The 14,359-nt window shown below is 36.1% G+C and overlaps 1 protein-coding gene across 1 annotated transcript; it reads left to right on the top strand.

The window, feature by feature from the left end:
- The first annotated feature begins 1,458 nt into the window (after positions 1-1,458).
- Positions 1,459-13,473, top strand: cybb (cytochrome b-245, beta polypeptide (chronic granulomatous disease)). Its single transcript, XM_088599068.1, has 13 exons — positions 1,459-1,610; positions 1,708-1,800; positions 2,475-2,585; positions 4,213-4,297; positions 4,797-4,942; positions 5,670-5,851; positions 6,303-6,435; positions 6,831-6,923; positions 7,556-7,809; positions 8,891-9,053; positions 9,346-9,492; positions 10,715-10,839; positions 11,236-13,473. Exons 1-13 carry the CDS (start codon positions 1,566-1,568, stop codon positions 11,360-11,362), a joined length of 1,704 nt encoding a protein of 567 aa, XP_088455194.1. The 5' UTR covers positions 1,459-1,565; the 3' UTR covers positions 11,363-13,473.
- Positions 13,474-14,359: the final 886 nt, after the last annotated feature.

Below are 14,359 nucleotides of genomic sequence, written 5' to 3'. Positions count from 1 at the left end.
GTAGTGTAGGCTCCATAGATATTTTTCTAAACTGCTGCCCCATCTGGAATTTCAGTAGAGAGCAAATAATAATCACTTTTTGGAATACGACATGAAGTATTAAATGTACTCTGGCCTCTCAGCAAATTTAATTGATGAAAATGTAATTGTGAAAGACTATGTTAAGCAAACTTTTGCACTAGTCTTGACTATAGGAAGCAGTTTGCAGATAAAGTGGAACAGGGTCATGAATAAATTGTCTTAGATCTCTAATGTTTTATCAGATGCTTCCTTTAGGATCAGCAAGATTTGTACAAGGTGTAAGGCTATATCTGTTATTTAGCAGTGTAGGTTGGAGCTTTGCCTTAATTTTCATACTTCTCTATTTTATGCCCTTAATTTAAACCTGCAAATGAATATGAAACCGCAATTGAGAAATGCAGTCTGTGCAATCTTTCCCAGAATTTTCTGGCCATTTTATAGCATGAGCCCTGATGATTCTGATGTCTTATCAAATCTCTAATGCTCTTTTCAAGATCAAAGAGCTCTTGAAAGAGTTTGTACAGTACATTCTGTACAAGGATTGGGCTTTAATCCTGAAGTCTCAACTGGCCCTTGCAAACTGAGAAAAGCAGATTCATATCACAGTTAAGACTTCCATATTTGTCTATGTAATGTTTTCTGCTTTAACTTCTGTATACATTATGTGTGATATGGACATTTCAAAATTATTGGTTTTATACATATTACAGTATATAGTGCAGTATATCATTTATAGCATCCAGAGTCTTTTCATAAAGAATAGAGATCATAGAGAATATAAACAATAAATATTAGTTCTCTGCATTCTTTTGAAAGTAAAAGTTCATTCCTATTTAAAATTTACCCCCAAAGAAACTCTTTTATTAAATATATTGTACTCTTTGACTCTACTAGATCACATATATCAATTTATCTGTTTTTTTTTCATGAATTAACAGAAGTTTAGGTCACTTTTCTTATATGCATTTGTTAATTTATAAAAGTCAGAATTCCATTTGCTTTCCATGGAAGACCGAGGATGCAGAATAATAGCTCTAAGAAAAATAACATCTAAAGCTTCACAAAATGTATAACAAACTCAGTTTAATCATTTTTTTAATCACCTGGTAATTCATTGACTTATTCTCAGATTTTTTTTCCTGTACAGGATGGAACAAAAATATAAAGAAAATAATAGCTTATCACAAGTACCAACAATATAACTGCAATACTTTATACCTGACAATGGAGATACAACTCTAAAACTGGAGTGACTAACTTTGCAGGCAGTTATGCAAACACCAGTCTTGATAAAGTAGAACCCTAAACATGCATGCATTATGTTTTCTGTGCATTTCAGGTGAGTACTAGGAGAAAGTCTGTTATTTCATCTTCTGAAAATATTCATAAATGAAAGCAGAGGAGGAAGAAAGCACAAAATAAACTCCTGTCTGCTGAATAGAAGCACAGAGGTGTTGCACCAGAGCTGAATTCTCACTTCCTTCTTTGGACTATTATATCTCCAGCTGCAACCCTTACGGGTCTCATTTTCTTTTCTTTTCAAAATGGGTAACTGGGTTGTGAACGAGGGGCTTTCCATCTTTGTCATTGTAAGTGTTTTCTGATATATACAGCTTACGTTTTGCAACCTTACCTTAAACATAGACAATTCTTTCATTTTAATTCTATAAATTTTATTTCTTTCAGCTGGTATGGCTTGGGATCAATGCTTATCTCTTTGTGCATTTCTATATTGTTTACCTCAGTGACAGATTTTTCTACACTAGAGTTCTTCTCGGGGTGAGTAGCCATTAATTTGGTAATTTTAAAATATTTCATCCTTCTAGTCTTAGATTTAAGATTCAGTCATGCTTGTACCATTAATGTCATTATCAGAATTATTTTTGGACATAGAAGAATATCTGTCAGAATAACAGTAATCCATATATATTTATTTTGATAAGTAAGTAGTTTATTCTTTCGGGTAGAACAGAAATAATGTGAGAGACAGTGATAGTACATTTTTTTATCAGTTATAGTGATAGTACTAGGTTTGAATTCACATTTACAGTATGCACTGTTTCAGTGACCCATGAGACATACAATATTATAGCCTTAATTTAATGACAGGTGTCCTTCATTATATTAAGAAATCTTTTTTTTTCATTTTGTTCTGAAGTAAAACATAAAACATTGCCTTAAAACTAGATCATTTCAACTTAGTCTCTTGGCTAAAACTCCAGTCTTCTGAATAAAAGTTCCTATTTGCAAGTATTGAATTAAGGTTCAATTAAGAAAATAATTAAATGTAATCAACAAGTAAAGTATTGAAGATGCTGTTGACTTTATTTTAGATATGAGTTATTTCTGGGTCTGGAGAGGCAACAGGCAGGTGTCAGGACAGGTGTCTGCTGTGTGTCTGTTATGAGTATTTAAAGGAAATGAAAGTAAGCTCTTTTCTTGTTTGCCTCCAGCATGCCTTGTCCTGGGCCAGAGCCCCAGCTGCCTGCCTTAATTTTAACTGCATGCTCATTCTCCTGCCAGTCTGCCGAAATTTACTTTCCTTTCTCCGAGGATCCTGCCAGGTAAGAAGCTTGGTTAGATTTGGGAAAGAATTCAGACATGGTAGAGCAGGGCCATTTCTCCTGCTATAAAAAATGTAACTGTAATTCAAATTAAAAAAAAAAAACATAAAAGGAAACTTTTGAAAATGGGAAAGTCCTACTGATGAGAGTCTCACTTCTTTATTTAAAATGTGTGGGGATAAAATGGGAGAAGATTACTTTTGTCTTTGTTAAACCAGTTCCTCATTTTGTTTTCTTCCTCCATACAGTATCTAGGAGAGAATCCACCCCTTTATTTCAAAATGCAATTGTTTGAAAGAAAAAGGAGGAACAGGACATGCATTTGCTTTAAATCAAATTTGTCGTTCGTTTCATTTCATTCAAATCATGTTTACTATTGCATTTTCATTTTGGTGCTCACAAAGGTTTACTGTAGTTCTTCAGCTTGCGAGCCCCACTTACACAGCTCTCCTGCCTAGTTCTCCTTCCAGTATTGTCATCAGCTTTTATATTCTACTTACGCTGGGTTCTCACAGGTTTTACGATTAAGAATTATCATTTAGACATTCTACCATGTGATAGTAAGGATGACTTACCATGTTAGTGGCTCCTCATAGACTTCTCACGTTTCCGACTCCTCCTAGAACCTTATGATATAAAGGAAGGTGCCCACTCCCTCGACTTTGAACAATTTCAGACAGTCCTGAGAGATATCAATTTATCAGCATTAAGTTATTTTCCAGGGGGTGAGGGCTAACAACTAAATACACATTAAGGTTACTGTATATATCATTCTTCCCCTTCTCCAGAGCCATCAAAGCAAGTCCCTTGAGGAAAAAAATAAAAGCTGTATTTTTTTAAGTGATAGCTGTGGACATGTTGCAACTGTTTCTGCTCATTTTCCCAAGGGTCTTTGGGGAAGTCATAGGCTTGCAACATGCAGAATCTATAGGAAGCTGTACTGTAAAATTTATAAAGTAAACATGCTGAAGATCTGAAAGCAAAAATGTTTAATGGATTACTCAAATTTCCATGATACACCCTGGGTCCTTTGTTTGTTCCACAGAGGGCTACACCCAGTGGAACAGCACTTGTACACTTGGACCTTCTTTAAGTTACCATGTTAAGATATTAAACTGTCACTTATTTTAACTAGTTGGAGAAAAATCAGTTTTGGAAGGTATGTGTGTTGTACAGTGCATGAGTATATTCAAGAAAGTTTAAATGCATGCACAAATACAGTTTGATAAGGTGTAAGTTCTATACAGTACCTGCACAAATTCAAGAAATTACTGTACTTTAAATGCATGCACAAATTCCAACTGACTGCAAGACTAATTTCCCGCAGCCAAAACGTTTTCATTAAAGAGTGGATGTATGGAATTGCTTATATTACTGTGCTCTTATAAAATACTAAAAACATACAGTACTTGTACAATAAAAATGTCACTATATCGTTTAATAAATGGGATTCAGAACCCTGTTTGCAGAGTCTGAAAAAAGGATGGTTACGCTCTTTCAGGTTTGAGGGTGGGCTCCATACATGAGTGCACATATACCGGTTTGAAAATGACCCGTTTTAGAAAATGCAAATAACTGAATGAAATGGCAAATATCCCATAATGATTATTTTTTCTATTTCTTTAAGTGCTTTAGTCGTAATGTCACAAGGCAACTGGACGGAAATATCACCTTTCACAAACTGGTTGCCTACATGATTGCATTTCACACTGGTGAGGATCACTCGATCTTACGTATATTGATGTAGTGTATGTGATTTATCTATTGTTCTCAATCTCCATGCTCCAATAAGAGATTCATTTAAAAATTATTTCTTTAACCTAATTAATAAGGAGTTCACCGTGGATGTAAATTTTTCATTCAAGTTTGCCGTGCTATCACTGCATTGCTTAATATTTGGTTTCTTAAAAATCACATTGTTAGTTATGCATTTTGCATGTCTAACTGTAGATAATTAAACTATAAGTTTAGAGCTAGGCATCCAGTTTTTAAGTTTAATTTTACTATGATTAAGACATACTTCAGCATATTTCATAAAACAGAAGTATCTGGAATTATTGAGTGTTTCTGCAACATGGTACAATAATATTTTATGTCAGTGGAAATTCATTTAAATTTTACTTAGATTAACAAAGGCAATAAAATGTACAGGTATATAAAAATGTAAAAATCTGAAATTTATGACACATTTCCATTTTATATTTTCTTCAGCTGTCCATATAATAGCTCATTTATTCAACTTCGAGTGGTTCATGGATGCCCAGTTAGACAACACCACAAGTCTTCCTTATGTGTTGTCACAAATTGGAAATGGAGACAACAGGTCCTATCTGAATCCGATCCGAACCAACCAAACAGTACGTAATCCTTTTTTACTATAGTATACAGTATCACACTTCCGTCAATAACTTACAAAGCATGTTTTAATTACAGCACCCTGCTATATCTAATGCACTTTAGGTGAGTCAGACTTTGTACTGTACAGTTCTGTAGCCATTATGCAATAAAAGGTCAACCACAGGCTGATAGTAATGTACTGTAAAACAATTTCACTTTAAAGAAATGAATCATCATACACAAAAAAGAAAACAATAGAATCTGGTTCCTTGTTCTATTTTATCTTTCCCACCTCAAGATGTTTTGAGTGTATTTTTACTTGTAAATTCCTACACATTTATTTTTACAAACATGTGGAGTCTTATTTCTGTTTTAATTGGTTAGCTAATTTCCTTGAATCTTTTACACCTGGAGCTAGAAAAAATATTTCGTTGAGGTTTGGGCAGACTTTCATGCCAAAACAAGCGGAGGTCCATAAAGTACCTGTCTCATCTCCGTGTCATCGGGGATGAACGAAGTAAATAATCTTTTAAAATACAAACTTCCATCCTAAGAGAAGAACGTGGGAAGACCTACTGTAACAGACTAATGTGATTGTTAATGTTCATTGACTACAACGATCAATGATGACGAGCCATTCATGGAACTTTGCTATTATTCAATTAAACTGAAGAGGGAAAAAAAGATTCACATTTTTTTCCAGTTATCACAGTTTGGGAGTTTTTTTTGTGTGTGTATCTTCTATAGAACCCAACAGAAGTGGCATTCACATACTTAGCTGGTCTCTCAGGTGTGGCCAGTACCTTGGCTCTGATTTTGATGATTACTTCATCCATGGAAGTCATCCGGAGGTCTTACTTTGAAGTCTTCTGGTATACTCATCACCTTTTTGTCGTCTTTTACATTGGGATAGTGATACATGGAATTGGGTATGTATTCAAACACCTCAAGACTAAACAGATATGCACAAATTGGAAATTCCTAAATATTTTAATCACAAGGATCGTTGCTCCTGCAGCACATTCTGATTTTGGACAGTAGATCATGGGAGCAGAGCTCAAAACCCTACTCTTTAGCCATCTAGTCATGCTGGATATTTTTCCTTAATGTAATTATTGTAATTTACGCTCCCTGGGGGATGCAGAATTTTCCACACAATTCCATCTCTCCCACAAATCAGTTAGATACTTTATATTACTAATGTGTTACGAAATGTATTATTATTATTGCAGTTTGGCTTTAAAATAAGAGTTCCTCACACACTGTGTGTAGCTGATTCTGTAATAGATGAGTGATTCCACTGAAAATTCTGCAAAATCACATGGAATTTACCTGGGATGGAATTGAACTGTCAATCCCTATTGTTTTGGAATTCTCTAGACGAATTGTGCGTGGCCAGACTGCAGAAAGTATCAAAGTTCATGATCCTAAACAGTGTATCAGCCAGTATCAAACATGGGGAAAGAACAATACAGAGTGTCCTGTGCCAGACTTTGCAGGAAATCCTCCAGTGGTGAGTTTGCCTATACATGACTTTCTATATACTTTCTATAACCTGCCAAGCAACAGGCTCAGAGGAAGGATACACACAGGATGGGAAGCCAGAGCAGAGCAGGACTCACACAGACCAAAACACACACACCTGGGCCAATTTTCCCAGAATCTAATTAACCAACCAGAGGAAACATCATACGAACACAAGGAAAACATACTGTACAAACTACACAAAGATAGCATCCCAGGAATTGAACCCAGAGCCTTAGCTCTACAAGGCAGCTTTACTAACCACTGCTCTACCATGCAACAAATGACTTTGTATAAATTATAACTACAGCAAAGTGAAAAAAAATGTTTATTTCAACACTTTTTTATTTCAGTATTATACTAAAATTAAACCTTTCATTTCAGACTTGGATGTGGGTGGTCGGACCTATGTTTTTATACCTGTGTGAAAGGCTAGTGCGATTCTGGAGATCACAACAGAAAGTTGTTGTTACAAAGGTTTGTCCTGTTTGTCACTTCTTGTTATGATTTTACCATGTATCAAAGAAAGTACATTTGCCCTCCCTGTTTCAAAGAGAAATGGTACTATTTGAAGTATTGGAATTCGTCTTTAGGCAAAGATGCCTAATATCCCCATTTCTCTCTCAGGGCTGTGGACAATACTATCAAAACAGTATCAGAACAGATTGAGCAGAACTTTCCTAAAATATTTTGCAAATTTTGCAGATTTTAATATTGCAAATAAGATTTAAAAATAGATATCTTTACATGCACAAACATATTTCGGAACACTAGTGCCTTCTATTAAATTAGGAACTGTACTGTATGCACTTGAAGAAGGCTCCACGGCTGAAACATTGTGTTTTCTTTCTTCTCTTTAAATCATGGAATAAACCTATTACTTGTTCCTTTGCAGCAGTGTATGTATGGCAAACAAACAATCTACATTGTGAACCATAGTTTCATGCTATGTAACATTATTAAAATGTTGCATTGCACCCTTAGAGAAAATAAATATGCACTCAATCCATCCACCTTGAATCACAAAAATAAATTGCCAGTAGATTATTTGATCATTCTGGATGCATTGCAAACATTTATTCTCAACTACTTCCATTCACCTCTTGCAGGTGGTTACACACCCTTCCAAAACAATAGAGCTACAGTTGAAGAAGAAGGGTTTCAAGATGGAAGTTGGTCAGTATGTGTTCATGAAGTGCCCATCCATCTCCCAACTGGAGTGGCATCCGTTTACACTGACATCTGCTCCAGAAGAAGATCACTTCAGTGTCCACATCCGAATCGTGGGTGACTGGACACAGAAATTATTTGAGGCTTGTGGTTGTGACAAGAAAGAGTTTCAGGAAGCCTGGAAGCTGCCAAAGTAAGTACACAACAACAATGAGAATAGAAGACATGTGGCTAAGCTGTACCACTTTCTATCTCAGCAGAATAATTAATGCTTCTTTATGTGGATCCAGCCATCCATTTTATAACAGCTTCAGCCAATTCAGAGAGGGTAATGGGGGAGCCAGAGCCTATCCCAGCAAGCAACAGGCATAAGGCAGAATACACCCTGGACGGGACGCCAGTCCATCGCAAGGCACACAAACACACTCACAGCAGGGCCAATTTTCCCAGAAGTCTTTTAACCTACCAGCATGTCTTTGGAAACCCACACAAACTCCATGTGGATAACACCCCTAGATTGAACCCAAGGCCCAAGTGCTGCAAGGCAACTTTTCCTAACAGTGGACCGTGCCACCTTCTTCATGTAGACTTCGAACCACAAAGCCTTCTTGTAACTCTTTGTCCTCAGAAAATGAAAAATGTTTAGGCCACAAAGCATTGAAGCAGGAGACAATGTGAATGAGATACTGACCACAGTAAAAGGTGGGTGGAGGGAGGTATAGCATTCACAGTCAGATTCTGTACTGACACTGAGGGGGGAGAGCATACAGTAGAAGGAAGTGGAAGTGTGCAAGAGGATCTAAAGAGGTTTCAATGACTGGAAACATAAAGGAACTGAAATAGTAGACATTGTTCACACTTTCTTGCTCCATCTGTCTATCCCTGTACGTTTTTTTTTAATGTTGACTTCTTTTAACATTTTAGATCTGAAATCGCCAGATTAAATTTGTATTAAACCAGAATCTGTAGATGATATCTTAGCATCTTGAACAATTTGGCTTGTGCCAGCCGGTAACACTTTCTGAGACACCGCAGTACATTTTGGCAGCCTGAGTCTCTAAAGCCATTTTGAAATGATCTGAAATATAGCACAAGTTGAGGTTTTGGACTGAATAAAAATCTTGATTGTGATTTGCATACTGGTCACGACACATCATCTCAAGGGGATTTATATCAAGTCGCGTGGGTGTTTAGGAATGGAAAATGGCATTAAGCAGCTGGGTGGTTCTGCTATGATTATACAGTATACGAGTATTATGTGCTCTATCCCACAGGATCGCTATTGATGGGCCTTTTGGCACAGCCAGTGAGGACGTCTTCCGCTATGAAGTGGTCATGCTGGTAGGGGCTGGCATTGGTGTAACACCCTTTGCCTCCATCCTCAAGTCGGTTTGGTACAGATATTCCCACAACAACACCAACTTAGTGACTAAAAAGGTGAGCTGAAAACCCTGTATCCTTAGTCACTCCTCTTGTTAAGAGATAAGATGCAGACAGAGATGTGCCACTCGGTCAATGAATGGCTCTTTTTAAAGATACAGTACCTGCTTTAAATATTTATTTAATGATTTAAGGACCATTTATCATTTCATTTCTAAAATACAAAAACACTTAATTGCTCTCCATACTCTTGTTTTTCTCACCAGCTGTTGTTCAGAAGTCTGTATTATCAGATCAATTAATTTAATTTACTCTTTTTAAGTTATTCTTTTTTTTCTCAACGTTTTAGATCTATTTCTACTGGCTCTGCAGAGAGACCCAGGCCTTCGAGTGGTTTGCTGATCTGCTGCAGTCCCTGGAGAGTCAGATGCTGGAGAGAGGAAATGCTGACTTTCTCAGCTACAACATCTACCTGACTAGTTGGAATGAGGCTGAGGTAAACGTTTTCACTCCATAGTGTTCTGTTATATTCCACACTATGAAAGAAACCCAAAGATCTGACCTTTGCATCCTCCTGCTTACACAAAAAGGGTCCTTTATTCACTTAATTTTATTGAAATACTGTATGTATTTCCTCATCCATAAAAAATCCCCTTTTCCATTTTCCCCTTGTCCAGTGCAGCCTCACACAGATGAAATTAGCTGAACAGAAAAAAATGTCCCACAAGCCATTAAATCAATTTCTCATTAACCTCAGTACAAAAAGTGAACGTTTCAACATAAAGTTTGTTTTGAAAAAAAAACAGTGTTTTTTGTTAGATAAACTCCTAACCCAAGCACACCCATTCTGGAGAGGTGTCAGGTTGCGTGTTATTTGTGTGTTATGGCATAGAGAGACAAAACTGCCAATTTTTCCTCAGCTACCCAAGCTATGGGCCCTTCGATCCACTCCATTGGAGACCCTGGGAATATCTGTCTCCTCTTTTCTTGACTTGATAATCGGAAAGCTCATTATGAAATTAAGGTGAATGTAAAGTAGCTCAGGAACCCCAGTGGTAGTCTTTGTTCTCTGTTTGCAAATAGATAGATAAACGTTTTAGTCTGCGCCATTTGTTCAGAGGCAGACATCCAAATGTTTGCACTTCATCAACTCCAATAAGAATCCACATTTGACATTTATGAGAATGCATAACAATATATTGCGTCATTAGGTGCTTAATAGCACAGTGGAGTAACTTTGCATTAAAAAAGGACTATGGAAAAAATGAGTGACAAAACCAAATTCTGTGATGAAGGACTGAAGCACATGACCTAATGTAACAATTAAGTTCATCTGATCACCAAATTGTTGAGCTGGGGGTTCGCTGATTTAAACAATTCATGGATGTCTGAAGATTACAGGTTGTAGAGCTAGTGGCAAAATGCAGAATTTAGGAAAACATCTTGGTGCTGGGTAAAACATCTAACTGAAAAAGAAAGGAGGCGTTCTCTGTTGCTGTATTTTGTTCACACTGCTTTCTTCAGATGTTCATGTTTTCCCTCCATTCTACAGTAAAATCTCTCTGTGATATTAATTTTAATACAAGAGAAACAAGTAAGGCTGTATAACTTCCAGAGACTGGATTAAATTATCTAAATAATACTTCACACAGCTGATTATTTGTTTTGAGCGCAATCACCTACTCTGTTGGCTCATCTGATTTTATTCCCTTTTAAAGGCAACCCATTTTACTGTTCATCATGAAGAGGAGAATGATCCTATAACAGGACTGAAGCAAAAAACTCTTTATGGGAGACCGAATTGGGACAATGAATTTAAGACCATCGCAAGCAATCACCCAGGGTACCATAATAAACTTCTAAATTTTCTATGTTTTTCAAAACGTCTCTAAACATTTTAAAAACCGAAAACTACCAAAAACTGTAACTATTAACCATAAAAATACTTTAACTATTAAACAGATAGTAAATAAAATAACAATTATGTGCAGTAGTGTAATTGTAAGTGTGAACTCTTTTGCCTTTGGCAATCTTAAACTTTGTTTCATAAAACACTACGGAGATGTAAAACAACATAAATCCATCTGAAGCAAAAAAAATTAGGACTTTGTGTATAGAGATCAATGATGAAGTCAATCCTCTCTTGTCCAGCTTGGAGAAATAACTATGGACACTCGTAGAAATGTTTCATTCAATGTGTTTCACTGTCTGAGCAGCCCCATATTCTGTCTTTTCCTAGTACTAGAGTCGGATTGTTTCTGTGTGGCCCGGAGAGTCTCGCCAAATCACTGGGAAAGAACTGCAACACCCACTCTGATGCAGACCCACGAGGAGTTCACTTCATATTCAACAAGGAGAACTTCTAGACCCCACCTGAACCAGGAGGAAGTACTCCAGCTGCCTCTGCAGGCGAAATCTGACAGCAGTGTTTGTTGTCAACTGCTGCATGGTAACGCTGAATACTGTATTAAAAGGAGTTTGAGATACGCTAATCTTTAGTTAAACTGGGCATACAAAGACTGAATACTTATACAGCATACAAATCCAATTTATTCTGCAGTGAAAGAAACAAGTTACTTCTTTCTCAGTATTAGTGTTTGCAGCTCATGACATAAATCAAAGTAAGATGTTAACTATAAAGAGCTAAAAGAAAGACATTTCATGGTTAAAAACAAAATTCACAATAAACCCTGAATAAACACATTCATTGTCATGAAGATACTAAGTACCTAATAGAGCAAAATACGTGAATTTTGGTTCTGAATACATATACTTATACATAATTCTGTCATTATCAAATTTCATTCATTGTCTATGTGACATAACATTAAAGATAGATGCTGGTTTAAATATACTGGATTTATAGGGGTTTTGCACTGGGATATAAAATGAACTCCATTAAAAGAACTAACAGAGCATTCATTACCTATATGTAAAGACTCAGCCTGTATCAGGAAAATAAAAAATCTGTCTAAAACATCAAGCATTCTGATAAGTACACTGATACAGTAGGGTGTTTAGGATAAGTTGTTTGTATTCCAGAGGTTGAATTTATTTTTGGCTAACTCCCCTTTTAAAGCATTTTAATCACCTGTCATCTAAATATGCTATAAGATAAAGGATAAAGCTTATTTTTGTTTCCGAAATCAGTATTATGTTTTCTTTCATTTGTAATTAACACTGCATCTGTCCATCCTGCAGATAATTATTGATGTGATGGTGCTTCTGGTGCATTAGATATAAAGCTACTTTTATTTTGGTCTAAAGAAAGCTTGTCATACTGCCCGTGACACAGCTGAATTCTGCTAATGATTGCCATTCTTGCTCACCTCTCTATCTACTTCCACCCGACATACTGTATTTCAAATTCGGCACCTTAAGATCAAAGCACAGATCAAAGGTTTATGACCTGCTAATTAAAACTAATGTGCATGATGAAAGATTTAATAAAAACATTTTTCTTTGATCCAAGAGAGAAAAAAAAATTGGGTTAATTACACCAGGAAGATATTATCTTAAATCTTACATCCAAACATGTATACATTAGTATCCTGATATTGTTCTGCACTGTTTATTATAGAATTCATTATTCATTCAAAACTCATAAGAACATAAGATGGCATTTCTTGAAAGAAGCCAGGGAATCAGCTTCAATGACATTACTTGGTAGCTGTGTCATATTGGCACACTTCTTTGTATAAAAGGTGCCACCTACTGTACAGTGTTCTGAGTTTGGAAAGAACATTCCCACAGTTTCCAATAGTATCCACTTGTTTGTCTTTCATTGACAATTCTACTGCTTACTCCAAATCAGTCCTTTGGATTGAATTTGTTATTACACTTAAGGATTTAGAATATTTAAATCAGGCTCCCTTGTAGTCTTCTCTGTTTAAGAATAAGTACTGTAGGCTATGTTCTTTTAGCCTAACGCCGCAGGATATTTCTTGAAGATGGGGAATGTATTTGGTTGCATTTCTCCAGAGTAATACAATACCAGCAAAAACTTCCGTGTTTGCTCCAGCCTGATCTAGATTGTGGTATACTAATCATACTTGAATCTAGACCATTGATAGATATTAAAAGAGTCGTTGTCCAGATCCTTGTAGTACGCCACTAATTACCGCAACTCACTTGGAGCTTTTACTTTCTTTGCTCTCCGTTTTCTGTCGTTTTTATAGTTCTCAATCCAATTTCCTGCCTGCTGTCTAAGAAATAATTATATTATGAGGAACCTTGTTTAAAAGCCTTAAAGCATTGTAACTACTATATATCATACTGCATTCTTTGTGTGTGTCCATTATTGCTGTTGCTGTTCAAAGAACTCTTTCAGGAGTACATCCTCAAGCCGTGGAAATTTATCTTAGGTACTTATTATACTGGTAACACTTCCTGCCTCTCAGCTCAAATACGCACGCAAAGGCCTTTCATTTTGTGCATAGATTTTCCTTAAAGTGTTTTAATAAAATACTTCAACTGATTCTTGAAATCTCACTCATTCATTAATACCAATATGATCATCCACTATACTGTATATTAGTCATTGGTTCAACTCTGATCCGATCAATAGGTTTGGTGCTGCCACTCTCTGCTATGATCTGTCTGTGTTTAGATTTCAAAGCTTTTAGGTAAGACTTTTAATGTACATTTGATTAATGAAGCCTTTAGGTTTTGTTATGAAACCTCGTTGTCATTGGGCAATTTATAAAAAAATTAACTTGCTTTGCGGTTTGTATTAAAGCAGTGAAAGGCATAATAGACACACGAGTAGCTGTCCACTACAAAATGGAGGGAACTGATCATGTGTAAAACATATTGCATTCAAGGATATTATTTAAGTGAACTTTATTTTTAGAGGATTTTATTATGGCAAGAAGTAGGCCTAAGCACCTCTGTGATCTCCACCATACAGTACACTCTTCTTCACTGTATTTCATAAGAGGGACCTTGCACAAACGTGTGAAGAAACAGCTTGCCACATTAACCAGCCCCTACTTCTAATTTTTTCTGAAGCATGCCGCTCATGAAAGGGACTTAGATTTCAAAATAATTGTTCCGTTTTCTTTTTTCTTCTTTTAAAAACTGCCCAGTCAAAAAATAAATTTCTAAAGTAAATGGGGATGTTAGTGGTTAAATGACTAACAGCGCATATTGATTTTACCACACATGCGCTGCAATTCCACTTCCCTCTTTGCCTCATGAGATTGAGAATTTACAATAAATCAATTCTAGTGTTAAGATTTGTATGCATATTTTCCCTCTACTGACCCTTTCATTTACGCAAGTAATACCAATGCTTCCAAACTCCCCTTCACTATTGTTATTTAAGCTATAGGATTTATGGCAGGGTTTTGAATTATTTCATA

Source organism: Lepisosteus platostomus, chromosome 2 (assembly GCF_059453375.1).
Source record: "Lepisosteus platostomus isolate fLepPlt1 chromosome 2, fLepPlt1.hap1, whole genome shotgun sequence".
NCBI classification, from domain to species: Eukaryota; Metazoa; Chordata; class Actinopteri; order Semionotiformes; family Lepisosteidae; genus Lepisosteus; species Lepisosteus platostomus.
Note: the sequence above shows the minus strand (reverse complement) of the source record. Positions and strands in the feature narration are given on the sequence as shown.